The sequence below is a fragment of the Nyctereutes procyonoides genome, unplaced genomic scaffold, assembly GCF_905146905.1.
Source record: "Nyctereutes procyonoides isolate TBG_1078 unplaced genomic scaffold, NYPRO_anot_genome, whole genome shotgun sequence".
Lineage (NCBI taxonomy): Eukaryota > Metazoa > Chordata > Mammalia > Carnivora > Canidae > Nyctereutes > Nyctereutes procyonoides.
This window is the reverse complement of record NW_026575139.1, coordinates 29,107,976-29,126,641: the sequence shown is the minus strand read 5'-3', so window position 1 is coordinate 29,126,641 and position 18,666 is coordinate 29,107,976. Positions and strand designations below refer to the sequence as shown.

Genomic DNA, 18,666 nt, shown 5'->3' with positions numbered 1-18,666 from the left:
AGGAACTGAGTGACTTGGGGACAGAGGAGGGCTTACTTTCCACCATACCCCCTTCTTTTTGAATTTTATGTCATGTGTATGTATTTCCTATGATTTTTTTGTCAGTAAAAGTATTATTTACATAACAAAGGCCCACTCTAGAAAACAGTGGGGAGTATGTTTATAATCTCAGAGAAAGGAAAATGTCCTTAAGACACAAAACCCAGAAGCCATAAAGAAAACAACTTTTAAAATATAGGTGTGTACTTGTCATGTTGATATTTGGCTCTAAGTACCTGAAATGCTTACATTTTTTATCCTTTTGCAGAGCATAGTAGTACAATGACCTCTACACAATAATCAATAAATATGAGTTGAATTGAAATGAAATTGAATTGCAAGTCACTTCTTGTAGACCTCATTTTTCTTCACTGATCAGATGAATGCTAGGTGATCTCCAGGGTTCCTCTCAGAGATTCTGTACAGTTGGGCTGGAATACCAGCAAAGCAGGAGTGGCTTTAAAATCAGCAGCTCTTCCACCAAGCCCATCTTTCCAAGCACACTGGACATGTGAGTGGGGCCTGCCTGCTTTCAGGAGCTGCTCTGGAGTGCTCAGTGTTAATTACGCCTCAGAAATGACCCGATTAGACACAGTCTTAGAGGAGCTGGGGGATCTGTGGCAGGCTTGTTGCCCTAAACAAAAGAGAGAAAGTGTAAAGAGTAAAGCCGTTTGCAAAAAAGGTTTCTTTTGAAATCCAGCTGGCCAGCTCTTTGAACTAGTTGGCCAAAGTTGCAGGCGGCACCAGAAGGAGTGTGGTGGGTGGGTCACCCATTCAAGACTCTGGGTGAGGTGGGTGGTGTGGGAAGAATCTGGAGAAGGCGTGTCTCTAGAAGGGGACTGGAGGGCTTATTTGGGCTCATCTGTTAGTTTCAGAGAAGCTGCCCAGACGTCTCCTGTAGGTCCCTGTGGCACCCACCCAGCGTTGTCTTCTAGTAAATCTGCAGATAAGTCTTTTCTCCTCACCTCAGTGATAAGCAGCTTTTAGGCAAGGAGCTGTCATCTCTTTTTCAATGTGACCCCCACTCCTTCCCCCCCTGCCTGGCTGGCAGGCACCTTGCTTACTAGCAGTCTGTAGGTTAAAGGAAAGTAGTATTTGGTGAGAGACTGTAAGGGCATCTGTGTGCAAAGGAGTGGTGGTGGGCGGTCCTGTGAATGGGAGAGGGCACAGCCAGACTTGAGGTCTGTTAGAGGAAGTGAAAAAAAAAAAAAAAACAGCAGTACTTATTTTCATACTGATGTTCTTGTGACAGTCAGGATAGGGGCAGGGCATTTGTCAGCAAAATCAAATGTCCCTTGGAAACTTTTATTTTCTTGTATTAGTATGGCTTTTGGAAAATTGAAGTTCGTGGTACCTGGCGATCCTACCAGTGTGTCTTCTCCCCCAGCCCAGCCTTCCATGTAGCACTTCCTTTAGTGCTCCCACTGTGTCCCCTGATTATGGCTAGGCACACCCCACAATCCATTGCCTGACTTTAATTCTGCAACACCTGTCCAGGATTGGAGGGGCAGGCCATGGCGTCAGAGATCACCCTTCTCCTCGGACTGTGTAGACTGTCCCACTCCCCTGATTTATTACTACATCTTAACCTATACCAGGGTTCCCACCATACTTGGGCTCCATTGCTGTCTCCCTCACTGACCTCTTTGAAAGGGAGGTAACCTTAACCCACACACTTCTTACAGGCCCACTCAGCTCATGGGGTGAAAGCAGTATCTGCTGGTGGGAGAGAGCACAGATTTTAGAATCACAAGACTCCACCAGGATGTCTGCCCTTCACACTGCCTTATGCTAGGCTCATTTAACTTCTGTGGGCCAGTGTCCTCGTCGACCAAGGGGAGTGATGATAACTATTTCTTGGAGCTGTCAGCTTTTAAAGCCAAATAGTCCTACCTGAACAAAAAATGTGGGCTTTACTATGAAACTAAGATAAGTGCTGGCAATGACTACTCCAGGAGGTGAAGGCTTGAGAGGGGGCCTAGGAATCCATCAGAAATCCCCCTCTCAGGCCATGAAGGCAGGTTTTAGTCACACAATGGAGTCCTTGCTGATATTGATATTGGAAACAGGGCTAATGTGTCCCCTGCCTAGGTTGGCAGTATTTTACCACGTTTCACTCAGATTTGTTGTGCGTCTCAGTAGGTTTTATCAAAAATGTATTATGTGCTAGATCTCTGTGAGTTCACAACTTTGTCAGAGTCTGTCCCTCCCTTATGGATGTAGTCCTCTCAAGGCATGTGCAGAGGGATGGGGCAACTTTGTGAACAGCCAGACTTTTCCGGTTGCCCGCGTGCTTCCCTTTGTCATTGGCCACCTGAATTTCCAGTTTGTTCAACAGCCTTTCCAAGGGAGCACTTGGTTCCTCTCGTGTTTCCTGTTGAGGCCTGCAGAACTCTCCTACTCAGCGTCCTCGACAGGATTCCCACTGGAAAACCCCACTGCTGCAGCACCGTGCACCCTCTCTGTCTTTGCAGTGTGCTCCCTGCCCCCGGAGCCAGAGAATGGTGGCTACATCTGCCACCCCCGGCCTTGCAGAGACCCCCTGAACGCGGGCAGCGTCATCGAGTATCTGTGTGCCGAGGGCTACGTGCTGAAGGGCGATTACAAGTACCTGACCTGTAAGAATGGGGAATGGAAGCCAGCCATGGAGGTCAGCTGCCGTCTCAACGAGGGTCAGTCTGGCAGATGAGAAAGGGGGGTTGCCGGAGTTCTGCTTCCTTTACACTGATGGGCAGTGGTCCACTTCCTCCAGAGCACCTGTGCCATGGGGCATTATAGGTCCTTTAATGCCCTGTGACCTCCCTCCCTTTGGGATTTCATGTCTTTGTGAAAGACATCTGGGGTTGCTGGTGCGTGTCCCATTGCATTTCAACTGAGCCACCAAGGGGGGCTCAGTAGCTTTACTGAGGCATCTATTCTGCTGTGTAAAGTCCCTTTGATGCTCAGCATCTCCTGTTTGCCCAGCCAAGTACTGGTGACCTTTGACCGTGTTCTGCTAACACCTTCTGGAGTGTCTCTTTTATATTATTTTTCTTTGAATGGAAATGGACTTTTGTTATAGAGCTACAGTCTAGTTGGACAGAAGGCCTTCCCCCTCCTGCCTCCTCCTGTCATGCATGACAGGAAAATCCAACTGCCTGCAGGAAAGTGTGTGTCATACAGCCATCTTTGTGCTTCACACTTGGGCCCTAAGACCATGACACCACAGGGAGGGGTGAGGACCAGCCTGAGATTTACAACTAAAGTTACAGGATCTTAGAACAGGGGTTTATCACAGCTGAGTTCTTACCAGTTTTCCTGCCACATGGATGAAAACATGGGCGGGACCTGGGATGGTGGAACACTGTGTCAGTGGAGATGGTTGATGTCCACCAACCTGCTACTGAGAACAGGATCAGAAGTGGCTTGTAAAGGTCAGATCTCTAGGGGTGTGTGAGGTTAGGTGTGAGATGGTCCTCAGAGGTCTGAAGTGAATTTTAGATTCAGAGGTCTGAAGTGAATTTTAGATTTGGGAACAGGGTAGGGAAATGGCCCTTTTCCTTGTGCGTAAAAGCTCCTTCCCACTCAGACCCCTAAAATGGTTGTGGTCATGGCACTATGCAGGGAACCTCTAACAAGATCGGCTGCAGGGCTCACTTGTCATGGGCCTAGGGATAACACACTGCTGCTGGTTGTTTATTTCTGTAGACAAAGATGCCCACACATCCCTCGGGGTCCCCACACTGTCCATAGTGGCTTCCACCGCCAGCTCCGTGGCACTCATTCTCCTCCTTGTGGTGCTGTTTGTGCTGCTGCAGCCGAAGCTGAAGTCCTTCCATCACAGCAGGTGAGTCCTGAGGCTGGACACAGCAGGTGTGGGGGCGGGGGGGGGCACTGGCCCCTGACTGCAGATGGGTGATAGTGAGCCTGGCAGCTGCTCCTGCTATGTGTGCCCAGGGGAAGGGGAGGGCCCTCCCATGTGTTCAACTCCTGGCTTTGCCTGCTGCTGTGCTGATGACTTTGCATGCATTAGCTTAATCCTCACAGGAACACTGCAGATAAGGAGGCCCGAGGCTCAGAGAAGTTAAGTCAGGGCCATCCCTCTAGATGATGACCACCTGGAGGTTTAAAAGTAAATCTGTCCAACCTCCTAGTCATGTCATGTGCCCTACATCAGTGGTTCTCAAAGTGTGGTTCCAGCAGCATCAGCATTACCTGGGGACTTGTTAGGAAAGAGAATTGTCAGGCCCCACCCCAGACCAACTGAATGAGAAACTGGGGCTGAGTCCCAGCGACTCAGTTTCATAAGCCCTCCAGGTGATTCTCATGCAGGCTCATGTTTACAAGCCACTGTCCTGTCCCCCTAATTCCAGTCCTTGTTGCACGTAGAGGCACCTCCCGGAAGTTAAATGCAGATACCAACACCTGGGCCTCTCTTCCCATACATTCTGATTAATTTGGTTTGGAATGGGAGCCTGGCGTTAGGGTTTTGATTTTCAAAAAACTTCCCCAGTGGTTCTCATGCACAGCTAGGATTGACTGCCACTGCATTATACCACATTAGAGACAGAGGGCAGGGGCGGGTGGGGGTGGTCTTGTCTGCCTTTGTCCCTTTCCTTCTTCCAGTTGAGTGCATTAACCACGAATCATCCCAGACTGGGTAGATGAGATGTAGGGGCGGGTGGCAGATGGTAGGGGGCTGGCCCTGAGTGTATCCCTTAGAAGGGATTCCCCTCCAGGGCTGTCCCAGTATGTGGTTGCTTGGCTTGCCCTAGCAGCTCCTGTTTCCCCGAGCATGGTTTGTGTGCGCTCACAGCCCTTCATCAGTCACTGTCACCATCCACAGGCATGGAGGAACAAACAAAACTGTTAAATAGAATGCTTCCTGGTCTGGAATTGACAAACAAGGCCCAGGCTAATTTTAATCTTTATGTACTGTGTGTGATTTTTCTGTCTCCTTTTATTTTTTGTTTGGGGTAGAAAATCACAGCTATGTTTCTTACGGGTTGTTAGACAATTAGTAAATAAAAAAGATCTGGAGGGGAGTGTTTACTTGAAAGAATGGGCTATTTCCACGTAAAGTCAGGCTGATCTCTGTCATTTCATCCACATTAGGGAGTGTTTTCCCTCTGTGTTATCCGGTGTGCTAAAAGTAATGGGCTGATTTTTCCTGACTTGAGTGGAAGAACAATTTGGTTTTTAATACGGACTCTGTTTAAATTTTACTTTTTAAATTTACTTTATTGTTTTTAAGATTTTGCTTATCTATTTACGAGAGAGAGAGAGAGAGAGAGAGAGAGAGAGAGAGAGGCAGGCAGAGACACAGGCAGAGGGAGAAGCAGGCTCCATGCAGGGAGCCCGATGAGGGACTCGATCCCGGGACTTCAGGATCAGGCCTGGGCTGAAGGCGGCGCTAAACCACTGAGCCACCGGGGCTGCCCTCTGTTTAAATTTTATACTGTGCACATATACTATGTTTTAAACAAACCAAAGTATTTTGAACAACAGAAGTGCCTACCAGAATGCACACTGGTTTCTTTTTTTTTTTTTGCACACTGGTTTCTGTGCCACCTTGCCATCTGTTCCCTTCCTCCCAGACACCTCCACGCATTTCTGAGTACCACTGTCATCCTCATAGTGTCTGTGCCCTTTGAATTGGGCGGCACAGATTTTATCTGCAAGGACAGCTGAGGAAACTGAGAACTAATTAACAACAGCCCAGTCCTGACCTTCTGTGTCTCTGACGTGACACACTGAGGAAGACACAGACCACAGATGACGCTGTGTTGCAAGCAAACACCGACTTGAGGTCTTCATCCTGAGGAAACAGTTCAGTCCAGATTGTGGGGCATTCTAGGAGACAACCAGCCTGGACTCTACAAAAAATGTCAATGTCATGAGGAAACTCTAGCAGACTGTTGGAGGTGAAAGCAGATGAAAATAGGACTAACTGCAATGCACGATCCATAAGTGGATCCTTGAGAAAAATGGAGAAGACAGCAGCTGAAACAAATCTATTTGAGGGTAGTTAGGAAAATTCATATTATAGTCTTCCACCATTGTTCCGTTTCAGGGACGTAATAATGTTGCAGTTACATAGAAGAGGAGGTTCTTGGGAGGAGGGTGCTAAGTAATGTTTTATTTAGCAAAATAACTTACTTTCAAAGTGTTTCAGGAAAAAAAGTGTGCATGTGTATCAAAAACTGATCCCCAGGGCAGCCCCGCCCCGGTGGCGCAGCAGTTTGGCGCCGCCTGCAGCCTGGGGTGTGATCCTGGAGACCCGGGATCAAGTCCCACACCGGGCTCCCTGCATGGAGCCTGCTTCTCCCTCTCTGCCTCTCTCTCTCTCTGTGTCTATGAATAAATAAATAAAATCTTTAAAAAAAAAAAAACAACAACAAGGGATCCCCAGAAAGGTACTCGCATGAGTAAATCTCACACGTGAAGTTGAGGTAAGGAAACCAGATACACATACACATATATGCACATACATTCATTATATATCCCATTCATATCAAGATCAAAAAGAAGAAGTCAGTTGTAGTGTTGAGGTGTTCATGTGTAGGCAATAAAGCCATTGAAACAGAAAGCAAAGGAATGATTTGCATGTAAGTTAGGGTAGTGGTTACTTTGGTGTGTGGGAGGAGAAGGTCATAAGGACAGAAACAAGGGTATATGCAGGCGCCAGCAGCATTCTCTGTCTTGACCTCAGTAAGGGTTAATACACCAGTTACTTTTGAGATAAAACAGTCAATTGTACATGTTTCTATTTTTGTGTGTGCTTGTGTTATAATTTACAAATAATTTTTTAAGTTAAAAAGAAAAGTAACTGAGTCAAAAAAACAAAATTTTTCAGGTTTCAACTCCAGTGTCTCATTTCAAGACCACAGTGCTTCTTCTCCCTGTCCTTTAAAAAAAAACAAAAAAAAAAAAAACAAAAAAAAAACTATTTTATGGAGTTTTAATTCACATACCACAGAGTATACTCACATAAAGTTTTTAGACATTATATTCACAGATAATGCAAGCATTATGCCCTTACTTTCTTCCTACCTGTGCTGAATGATGGCTTCATTTTTAGGTCTGTACATTCCTAGTTTTTGTGCAGGACAAGAAGGCAAGGTCCCCATGTACACAGAGGGTAAGAACAGAGTCTCAGAAAGTAGGTGGAACTGGATTCACATCCCTGCTTCCTCCCTTACCAGTGATGTGACTGGGCAGGTTGACTTCTCTGAGCCTCATTTGTATTCTTGGTGAATCTGTACCTGACAGGGCTCAGGCAATGGTTCAGTGGGAAAAAGCACTTAATGCCTGGCACATTGTAAGCACTCAAAAATGGTTGGTATTGTTGGTGTTATGGTATTTATTTGTATATATATATCTTTTTTTTTTTTAAGGAACTTTTTTTTAATATTTTTTTTCTTTATTTATTCATGATAGTCACACACACAGAGAAAGAGAGAGAGAGAGAGAGGCAGAGACAGAAGCAGGCTCCATGCACCGGGAGCCCGATGTGGGATTCGATCCCAGGTCTCCAGGATCGCGCCCTGGGCCAAAGGCAGGCGCCAAACCGCTGCGCCACCCAGGGATCCCTATTTGTATATATTTTAATTCTTCCTCTGTCTTTTCCTCCTCTGAATGCAGGCGCGACCAAGGGGTATCTGGCGACCAGGTGTCCATCATGGTGGATGGAGTCCAGGTTGCGCTACCGTCATATGAGGAAGCTGTGTATGGCAGTTCCGGTCACTGTGTGCCACCTGCTGACCCCAGGGTACAGATCGTGCTGTCAGAAGGATCTGGGCCCAGTGGAAGGAACGGGCCAAGGGAGCAGCAATTGCAGGACCAGGGGGCCTGTTCCTCTGCAGGTGGAGAGGAGGAGGCCCCAGGCCAGTCTGGACTGTGTGAAGCCTGGGGCTCTCAGGGCTCAGAGACTGTGATGGTGCATCAGGCAACCACCTCTTCCTGGGTGGCCGGCTCAGGGAATAGCCGAGTGGCATACAAAGAAGCCCCAGATTCAGAGAACAGTGACATACAAAGCCTTTTATCCCTCACATCGGAGGACTACACAGATGGTAGGTGGTCTGCACCGATCATGAATTATGAGCTGCTCGGGGACCTTTCTGGGAGTGAGGAGGACTGTGAGCCTTCCTAATAATTGGGTCCTGAGGGGCAAAGGAAAATAATACCTGGTGGATTAGCTTATAAAATAAGGTCTTACCCTCCACTCCTGGTGGGGCCTTGGGCTCTCCTGAATAGGAGACTTTTTTATTTATTATTATTTTTTATTTATCATTATTTTTTGAATAGGAGACTTTTTTTTTTTTTTAATTTTTATTTATTTATGATAGTCACAGAGAGAGAGAGAGGGGCAGAGACACAGGCAGAGGGAGAAGCAGGCTCCATGCACCGGGAGCCCGATGTGGGATTCGATCCCGGGTCTCCAGGATCGCGCCCTGGGCCAAAGGCAGGCGCCAAACCGCTGCGCCACCCAGGGATCCCGAATAGGAGACTTTTGACTGTTGTCTGAATCTTGATAGTTTGGAGTTTCCAGAACTATGTGTGGCCACAGGGCTGTGCTAAATCAAAAGGAGGACAGCTGGTTGGAGACAGGAGTGGGGCCTGTTCTTATGTTATAATTCTTATGTTCCTGAAAGGATTGGAGTGACAAGGAGGTATGGGGTCATATTACAAAGAAAACTAGAGCTGGTCTCTCTTCCAGGTATTCAGCACTTTCATTTTAAACAGGAGTATGCCACTCCTGTGCTAGTCAGTTTTCTTGCACTGTCTCAGTTAAACCTCACAGTGATTGTGAGAAGTTGGTATTATTACCATCCATACTTTACAGATGAGGAAACTGAGGCCAGAATGTATGTCACTTGCCCATTGGAAGTGGCTGAGCTGGGATTTGAAGTTGGATGGATCTGGCTCTGAGCCTGTGTTGATAACCCCACAGTGCCATGCTGCCTCTCGGGTGACTTCCAGTTCTCTGTGGCAAGCCAGCTGTAGAAGGAAATTGCCACTTCCTGACCTGTCTGCCTTTTCTGGACTCTGGAGAATTAAATATTGGGATTGACTCAGTCACTTTAAACAATATCTTTACATGAAACCCCAGCATGGTCCAAGATGCAGGTTAGACCTATGTGTTTCCCTTTGGACAATGAGACTTCTGCCCTTACCAGGCTCCTCCAAAAGCCAGCGAGGAAACAGTATGTACCCTAGGAGCCCTGGGCAAAGTTAATGTCTGAGGCTTAGAGTAAATGAAAGCAAAGAAGTTGGAAATTCTTGAATGCACATCATATTTAGGAGTTTTCCTGAAGTCAACGGTGCCTTCTTTTCTCTTGGTGGGATATAGAGCTAGGAAGGGGTCATTACACAGTTGACCCAGGTCTAAAGGTGGAAGTTAGTGACTCCAGGGATAGCCAGCTATACATATTATGTGTCTGCACAAACTGACACATGTCCCAGATGCACTTCTTGGCCCTTACCTCTCCTAAGGAGCCTTGATGGTGCCTGCTCTTCTCCCTTCTTCTCCTTGCTACCTTGCTTTGTTCCATTTATTGAACAAGCATTTTTGAGAACCCATCGTTCCTGGTGCTAGTTAGGTTTCTGTGGTGATGGAAAGTTAATTTGAAACCTACTGTCTGCCTGCATGGATTGTCAGTCATTTGGGAAGATCAGGCCTGCATTTGAGGAATAATGGAACCCAGGGTTGTAAGGTCCGTGTCAGAATGAAGGGCACAGAGATGATACGCAGTTTATCAGGCTCATTGCAGGCTGACTAAGCTGTCTGGGCATGACAGCACTGTAGGAAATCAGGACCTTGAGGCGTTGATATAAGCCAGTGGAGTAAAAGGAGACCAAGACCCAGAGAGGGGGAATGAGTTATTCAGTATCACATAGCTGGTGGGTGGCCTTGAGGAGGTGGGACCTAAGTGGGGCTCAGCAAGCAGCCTCTTAGGGTGAGATTAAGGATAGAAAGAGAAGCAACTAGACCAGCAGACTCAAGGCAGAGAGGAGGTTCAAGGTAGTGGGACCGGAGGGGGTTCAAATACTGGACTGAACATTCAGATATATCACACAGGTAGAGGGAGAGATGAGCAAGGAAGGCCTGAAGAAGGGGAAGGGGGTTTATTAGACTCCTCAGAAGGTATGAGTGAGGCTTTTTAAATAAAAAATAGATAGATAGATAGATAGATAGATAGATAGATAGATAGATAGATTTATTTATTTATTTATTTATTTATTTATTTATTTATTTATTTATTTATTTATTTATTTATTTATGAGCAAACGCCAGTGGGGGTGGAGGGAGAGCAAAAAAGAGGGAAAGAAGCAGACCCCGTTGAGCACAGAGTGCCACTCGGGGCTCAGTTTCAGGACCCTGAGATCATGACCCGAGCTGAAATCAAGAGTCAGATGCTTAACAGACAGAGCCCACCAGGCGGGAGTGAAGCATTTTGTTTCTTCAGACCAGGGCCTGCATGGGGACCATGAAGTGGGATCACATGTGCTGCCAAGAACCCCAGTTAGGTAACCCCTGTGCTGCTTTCTTTTCTTCTCTTCCTGCAGATATCCCACTGTTGAAAGAAGCATGAGCGCTGCCATGGGCCTCTCCTCTCTGCGACGGTCCTCTCTGCCCTTCTTCCCTCTCCCTGTGGGTTTGAGCACCCTGTACTCCAGCCACCCTACCCGGATACCTGAGCTACCACCTGTGTATCTATGTATCTCTGGATCTCTGAGGACCTCCAGGTCCACCTTGCTGGAAACTCAAGGAAGAGTCTCATCATCTGCCTGCTGGACAGCTGGAGGAGTTGGCATTTTGCCTAGCCTGGCCTTCCCATCTGTGTCGGGGACATATTTGAATGTGCTGGACTGAACCCTTCCTTTCCTTGAGCCCTTGGGGTCCCCTGCAGCCAGGTCTTTGGCGGCAGACCCAACAGCCCGCGCGGGCCCAAGAGCCGCTGTGTTTACTTGTGCCTTTCCCTCCAACCCATCCAATTTCCCTGTCATGCAGGCTTGTTGCTGTCCTACAAGCCTTCGTGGCTGCATTGCTGCCCTCTGCCACACAGGGGGCTGGGCCTGGGGCAGGGGCTGGCTTGTTACCTTTGAGGGCTGGCGTTGCTGCCCTTAGCAGGAGCAGATCCAAAGGTGGCTCTCGTTAGGGCACGAATGTGGGTCCCTGGGCCTTCCCTTGGTTGACACCAGTGGCGCATTTCTTTGGCTGAGGTTGGAGGGTGTGGAACCTCATGCCAAAGCTATCCCAGCACCCAGCTGTCCATCTCGGAGTGGCTGGCTCCTGCCCTTTTGAGTTTCCAAGAAGCTCTGAGAAGTTCCTGAGGGAGGGAGGGAAGGTGGCTGATAAGGATTGTCTTCCTAAGATGCAAGTTCTCCCTTCCTACTTCCAGCATTGGCCTTCCTGGCCCTGGTTTCTTCTGTTTCACTGGAGTGTAAGGGGAAGCAGCCTGCCGCCTCCTAGGCTTGATCCTTGGCAGCCTCCGCTTCCTTGCTGCCCACAGGGGCCTGAGGTGAATCATCGCTGGGATGGGAGAGTTGCTGAGGTGCCACAGAATGCCCATGTGGCCACTGGCATTTGGGGCAGGTTGCCCCGTTCTGGGTTCGTGGTGACGAAAGGGAGCCTGAGAGGCACAGACCGAATCCCCAGGCAGCTGCAGGCGGCTCCAGCCCCGGTCCTGAGGGTCCTCGTCACCACAGTCATGTGCCTTAGTAACTGTGCCCAGGAAGCGTGCTGCTGCTTGCTGCACCGCTGCTTTTCCTCCTTGTGTTTTCCCCTGCCACCCTTCCACAAGTCACAACTGACAGATGACTCCCTGGTCTTCCCCGGTGCCTGGGGGAGGGGCTGACAGTCCTCTACACCCCACCTTGCTGGTCTGCAGGGGGCGAGGGCTTGCCTAGCAGCCTGGCTCTGAGGCCCTGGTGTTGAAGGGGGTGGGGTCCGTGCTCCCAGATGCTTTTGCTGACAGGCTTTCGCTGTGCCACCTGTGAATGCTGACCAGCACAGGGGTGCAGAGCTCAGCCAGGCTCCTGCCATCCTCAAAAGATGTGGCATTAAGGAATGCTTATTTCTGTTTTGTTTTTGAAGCCCTGGGGCTGGGAGACTTGGAGCTGACCCTGCCGGCACTTCTGCTCCTGCCTGAGCCACTCTGCTTGGGGTGGTGGATACAATAAAGAACCCAGTATATTTTCAGTACCTGACCTAACAGGGTAGCTCCAGGCATGGATGGCCGTAAAGATTACGGAAATGGCCTCCTCTCAGCCTCCTGCGTCACTCTCACACGCACTTTACTACCCGCTCGTTCCCAGTCTCTCGGCACCACTATAGTCTTCCTTCGCTCAGGGTAAGGGCAGTGCCTGCTGGGCCTACGAGCACCCCCACATCTCTTTCCTTCCCCACCCAGGAGCCCTTGCATGCTGTGTGTAAAGCCCTAGCCATTGTGGTCCTAAATGGAACAGGTTGGTGAAGGTGCTAGAACACACAGCCTCTGAAGGACCTGCAAAAAACCAGGGGGCCCATCCTGGGCCTCTGAAGAGGTCGTTTTCAGAGACATATCTGCCAGCAGTTGCTGGTACTGGGCCCACCTGGAGGGTGGGGTCCCTGTGGACCCTAGTTGCCTCATCACGCACAGGCTCTCCTTTACCCACAGGGATGCCCTTGTCTTCCTCCAGAAAAGAAAGCAGGGACAAATGGTAGAGGGATCCAGAGTCTCACTGTTGGGCCTGCAACCTGAATAATGATCTAGGATATATTTTAAAATGGAAGATCTTACCCTTTTTTATATCCTTACTCTGGGTTAGCCCCCCTTAAGAGATTGCGCTATTTGTTTTGGGTTTATTCAGCCACAGAGGTGACCAGCTTAGCCCTTGAAAAAAAATGAAAAGCCTTTCTTCTGAAGCTTTCTTCCATCTCACCCACCATTAACACCATCCTGAGGATCACAAGCCCAGACTTGCCTACCTGGTAGGAAAGGGAGTCTGGATAAATGGGAACCTAGTGCATACACACCCCCTCACACCCTCTCCCCTTCCCTGCATCACTGGCTTTGCTGAGGCCCCCCTCCCATGTTCCGGAAGCCGCTGGGCCTGTGGTGGGAGGAGTCCAGGCCTCCCATTTACCTTGCACTTCTCTAGAGCAGTTTCTTAGCCAGGTGCTGCTATTTCTAGGGTTTCTGGGATTTGTCCCTTTCAGGGGATTAGGGACTCCACAGCTGCCTCGAGGTGGAACCTGGCTGAGAGGGGCCGTGGCAGGATGTTTGGCAGGAGGCTGCTGAAGGAACCTGGAGCAGGTTGAAAAAACTGCCCAGGGCCTGGCCTTCCAGGGCTCACCTCTAGGGGAGTCCAGCAGAGGGCTTGTGCAGTAGAATGGCCCACACCAAAGGACTACAAGTGTCTTTTTGCACACATGAGCTGACCCAGCGCAGGTTTTATATCTGGTGACTTGCAGTCACGTGCCAGCGACTTTCAAGGGCCAGTATGTGGTGAAAATCACTTAAGATTTCCGTCCCTTTCAATGCCTTAGTTTAGTAAATAGGCTTTCTCTTTTGCCATTTCTGAATTTTGTGTGCTTTGTTCCCGTTTCACTGGTGTGAACTGTGAAATGGACTGAGTCCTAGCCACTTTGCAAATTCTTTTGGCTTTACAAGGCATTTCAATGTGCATTCTACTAACACTCCATTTGCAAACAGAACTTAAGCTAATGTCTTATTCAGTCCTTCCTGCCTTCCTGCCTTCCTTCTCCCCCTCCCCCTCCTCTCCCCTCTTCCCCCAGCTGTCAAGTTCTGTGGAGAAGCCTGATGGCAAGACAGACAAAGGTAGATTTTTCCTGCTTTAGTGCTGGCACAGGGATCCACAGGCAATCGTACTCTCCCTTCCCAGTCCTGCCTGAGGTCTCAAACCACCTGCTTGCCACACAACGTTTCTTCCATTTGCAGGGAACATCGTCACATAGAGGATGGGATATGCTGCAAACACTTCTACATCCTTGCCTTTCTTTCATCTTAAAAAGAATAAAGGACCCAGAAGGGAAGAGGTACACAGGCTTTATAGCTTAATTCCAGATGTGCTTGCTGAGGATGGTGACGCTGGGGGCTTCTTTCGGAGGGCCCTGCTGGGGCCTCTGGCTCTCAGCCGAGGGCCAGTCATTACTGGTGCCCAGGAAGGGTCTGAAAGAGATTTTGCTTGGCAGAAGCATGGGCTGAGTGGTAGAGTTAGTAGCTGATTCCCTGGACAGAGAAAGGCAGCCGGCTCAGCTTTGCTGGGAAGCAGCTCCTCTTAATCTCCAGTTGAAAACCTAGTAGAATTTTGAATGAAAACCCCAAGGTTGAGCCCTCTGTCTGGCAGCAGAGCTATCTGGAGGGCAAGTAGGGGGCCAAGCACTCAGATTGCCAAGCAGGAGGAGAAACGGATGAGGGTTGCAAGGCAGCCCACCACACCCTGCCCTGGCTTCTTATCACACCACTATGGAATCCTTTGCAGAATGGTACTCGTATATAATGGTTTCAAACGACACATGCATCATTGACTCTGTGCAGGATGTCACTCAATCAGTTTGGGTTTGCTTTATTTTATTTTATATATATATTTTTTGGTATCCTGTACATTGCAGTGGGTGTGAAGATAGTATTTTAATATTTGTACAAAGTTTAATTTAATTTTAATTGTTCTATGTATATAACTGCATTTCTAAATAATAATTAAAAAAAGGTTCTTATGAAGGCAGTTGTGAGAAATGTGATCATTCCAGAAAGTTTTTGCAGAAACCATGGATCCAAAAGAGCACATGTGGTAGGAGCTCATGATGAGATGAGCACCAATTCTGGGGAGAGGGGTACCTAGCAAAAGGAGATGGGACAGGAGGTGTACGGTTCAGGGAAGAGAGACCGTGGACCTTGGTGGATATATATTATGTGTCTTTCTAGGCATTCTCAGTGTGCCAGCCACTAGGCTGCACTGGGACTCAGCAGTGAGCAAGACCGTGGGTTTGCGGCCTGTGTGGAATTTCTGTGCTGGGAAGGCAGATAGTTCCAACAGTGTGGTGATGATCAGGGAAGCTACCCTGGGGGACAGTCAGGAAACATTTTAGATGGAATGGCAAGTAAGCTGAGATGGGGAGGGCCCATACAGCCAGGCTAAGGAGTGGGCCACTACACGTGTGTGGATTCCGCAGCTGCAGAAAGTGGTGCAGTGGAAGGAGAAAGGAGGAGGGGGTAACAGGGCTGGCCCATCCAGGCCCTCCAGGTGAGGAGGAGGGACGTTTGAATTCATCTTACAGGCTGCCGAAAGTGCTTGGACCGCATTAAGTGACAATCATTTAGTGAGCTCCACTTTTCTGGGGGGAAGCTCTCCTCAGCTCTTAAGAACTTTCAGGGGGATAAAACATACTGTGCCTGGAGACCTTGTGAGAAGTTGTCTGCCTTGGGAGGACGGCAGTGTGAGCAGCTAGCAATCCCTTCTCTGAGATGGGAAGACAGAAGGCCCAGTCTGGGGAGGGAGAGTGATGAAGATCTCAGGACCAGGGAACAGAGCACACAGAGGTGGAGAGGTCATGGCCGGGTAGGAGAGGCTGACCGTGCTTGAGGAGCTACAGCAGGTGGTAAAGGTGCGAGACGATGGCAGATGGGCAAGTTTGGGATAAAAATATCAGGCCCCTCTTGAAGTTGCTCTGGGGGTAATGGTCAGGGTGTGTTTCTCTAATACTTAGGGTCAGGAGGGAAAACGTTTTAGGAATATCTGTGCCAAGTCTCCACCTTAGTAACCTCAGTTCTCAGTAGGGTCCAAACATCACTGCCATTAGTTGCAAAGAGGTGGAGGAGGGAAGAGCATTTCACTAACTTTTTTTTTTTTTTAAGATTTTATTTATTCATGAGACACACACAGAGAGGCAGAGACACAGGCAGAGGGAGAAGCAGACTCCTCGAAGGAAAGCCTGTTGCAGGACTCCAGGATCACGCCCTGAGCTCAACCTTTGAGCCACCCAGGCGTACCCCACTAACTTTTTAAAATAGTGGTGGTAATAGCTGATACAAGCACTCATTCCATACCAGGCAGCCTTCTACGCATTCCACGTGTGTAAACCCAGGGAGCCACATAGCTCTAGAAGGCAGGTGCCATGATCGCTCAGAACTCCAATGCCACATACAATGAAATTGAGCCACAAAGAAGTGGATTGTCCCACCTTGCCAGAGGTGGGACCAAGATTGAATTCAAACCCAGGTGGTTCTGTTGAAGTGATCCCCTCCCTGTGCTGGTCCCACCCCATCAGACACTGTCTGCTTTCCAAGGCCCTTATCGCCATCCTTCTGCCTTTCAGCCTGTCCCAAACAGTGGAAAAACAAATTTCATGGCAGGGAAATGACACACAACACACCAACACACCGTTCACACTGTTTCACTAGGGTAAGAGACAACTTGCATCTCAAAGAATGGGAAGTGCCCTGCGTAGTGTGGGGGAGGAGGCATTTCAGCTATGCAGACCACGATAAGAAATAAGTTCACAAAGCAGCAGTAGTTGCTTCTACACACACACACACACACACACACACACACACACACACACACACTACTTATATATATTATATATCCTTTGTATATATCTAAAGGAAAGACTGCTTATTTCTGTGACAGGTAAGTCTTCTTCGTCACTGGAAACCAGCAGAAGCATGTCCCATCAGGTAAGGAATGCTGGGGAAGGGAGCCTTGTCAGCATGGGGTCAACCCTGGGGTTGTTACCTTTCTCTTGAAGACAGACGAGGGGAAGACAAAGGAACCTTGCCTACCAAACGTGCAGGGCTGCTAGGGCAAAGGCTGGCTTTGAAATGCTTGCCTCCGGTGGCGGTGGCGAAGGGTGGATGGGAGGAGAGGAAAGGAATTCCCTGCCCTGTGGCTGAACCCCTACCTCCCAGTTTGGAAAGTGGAGACCCCTAGACAACAGCAGAAGTAGTAATCTCTCAGGTTGGTCTTTCTCAGACCACTTAAAAATATTTTTAAATACTCTTAACACATACTCATTTCAGAAAACTTAGGAAACTAAAATCTTCCATAATGCCACCTCCTACTGGAATGTTCTTTTTTCTATGCCTAAATATAGTCTCCTCTTTTGAAAGATCACTTATAAATAGTATTTTGGCTTTTTAAACTTTACAATCTATTACAATCTCATAAAACATGGACCTACCTCATGGTTGCATAGTTGTTAATTCAAACCTTTAGATTGCCAGCTTTTTTGTGATTCTTATAACCAAGGGTTTGATAGCATTTTAAATTATTTCCTTGGGATGAGTTATTGGAAATGGAATGCTAGATCAAAAGAAACGCATATTTTAGTGACTTTTACTATATCTCAAATCACCCACCAAGAAAGTTATTCCAAATCATACTCTCATTGCCAGTGTGTTTTCCCACAGCCCCACCAGCATGGGGAATTATCTTTTTATAAGATTTTATTTATTTATTTGACAGCATAAGCAGGGGGGGTGGCAGGCAGAGGGAGAGGGAGAAGCAGGCACCCTGCCCATTGAACAGGGAGCCTGATGAGAAGGCTCAATCCCAGGAGCCTGGGATCATGACCTGAGCCTGAGGCAGATGTTTACGCAAACTAAGCCACCCAGTAGCTCTCAAAATTACCATTTAAAAAAAAATATGCCAGTTGAAAGGAAATTGTATTGTTTTGATTCACACTTGTGTCATTATTCCTAAAGTTGAATTTTGCAAGTACGCATTGTCTACTCTTTATAACAAAAGACATATTGAAAATTGTGCAAGTTTGATGTACAAGATGTCCATATTTGAGATGAAAAGTCAAAACTGTGGGATCCCTGGGTGGCGCAGCAGTTTGGCGCCTGCCTTTGGCCCAGGGCGCGATCCTGGAGACCCGGGATCGAATCCCACGTCGGGCTCCCGGTGCATGGAGCCTGCTTCTCCCTCTGCCTGTGTCTCTGCCTCTCTCTCTCTCTGTGACTATCGTAAATAAATAAAAAAAAAAAAACCTTTAAAAAAAAAAAGAAAAGTCAAAACTGTGATTTCCCCTTTACATTAAATAATGCATGATAGATACATAGATACTTCACTAGCTCCCTGGTCTTAGAGGAACATCTTAGGGCTTAGGGACTGTCCCATCCCATGCCAAGAGGTGAACAGCTATTTGGCATTTCAGATTTCCTATGATGCCCCCAGAAAAGAAAATTTCACAACATAGGAATGTCCTGAGCAGTCCATCTGGGGCAGCTTGATCTATTCCTGAGCCTGGGGTAGTAGATGATTCTCAACTTGGCAGGGTACTGCAGAGTGTTTGGCAAGTATGGACTTCCCCATACACATCTTTCCTGGAGGAGCAAGTAACCCAGCCTCCAGCAAAGGCAGCCTGTTTGCAGGTTAAGCCTGTGGGCCAGTACTGAACATCTGGGGTAATTTAGGGAGTGTGAAGGAAGAGCTATGACTCAACACAAGCATGAGGACTGCTGTGATTTCTGGAGTGCTCCTGAAGCCCTTGAGCATCTGGGTTCCAAAGACTTATAGGGACTTTTGATGCTTAGCCTGTCTATGGGATGGAAGGCCATCCCCATCCCTGCTCCAAGCATTTATTTGTTCATTCATTCAATATACTTTTTTTTTTTAAGATCTAGACCTACTTTATAC

General features: G+C 48.1%; 1 protein-coding gene across 4 annotated transcripts in view; it reads left to right on the top strand.

Annotated features, from left to right (window-relative positions):
- SUSD6 (sushi domain containing 6) overlaps positions 1 to 14,747 on the top strand; it is a 97,128-nt gene extending 82,381 nt beyond the window's left edge. For all 4 annotated transcript variants that reach the window (XM_055303751.1, XM_055303752.1, XM_055303754.1 and 1 more), the window contains 4 exons: positions 2,514 to 2,711; positions 3,727 to 3,865; positions 7,663 to 8,090; positions 10,588 to 14,747. In XM_055303751.1, coding sequence (XP_055159726.1) covers positions 2,514 to 2,711; positions 3,727 to 3,865; positions 7,663 to 8,090; positions 10,588 to 10,613 — 791 coding nt within the window. In that variant the 3' untranslated portion in view covers positions 10,614 to 14,747. The remainder of the gene's footprint in view (positions 1 to 2,513; positions 2,712 to 3,726; positions 3,866 to 7,662; positions 8,091 to 10,587) is intronic.
- Positions 14,748 to 18,666: the final 3,919 nt, after the last annotated feature.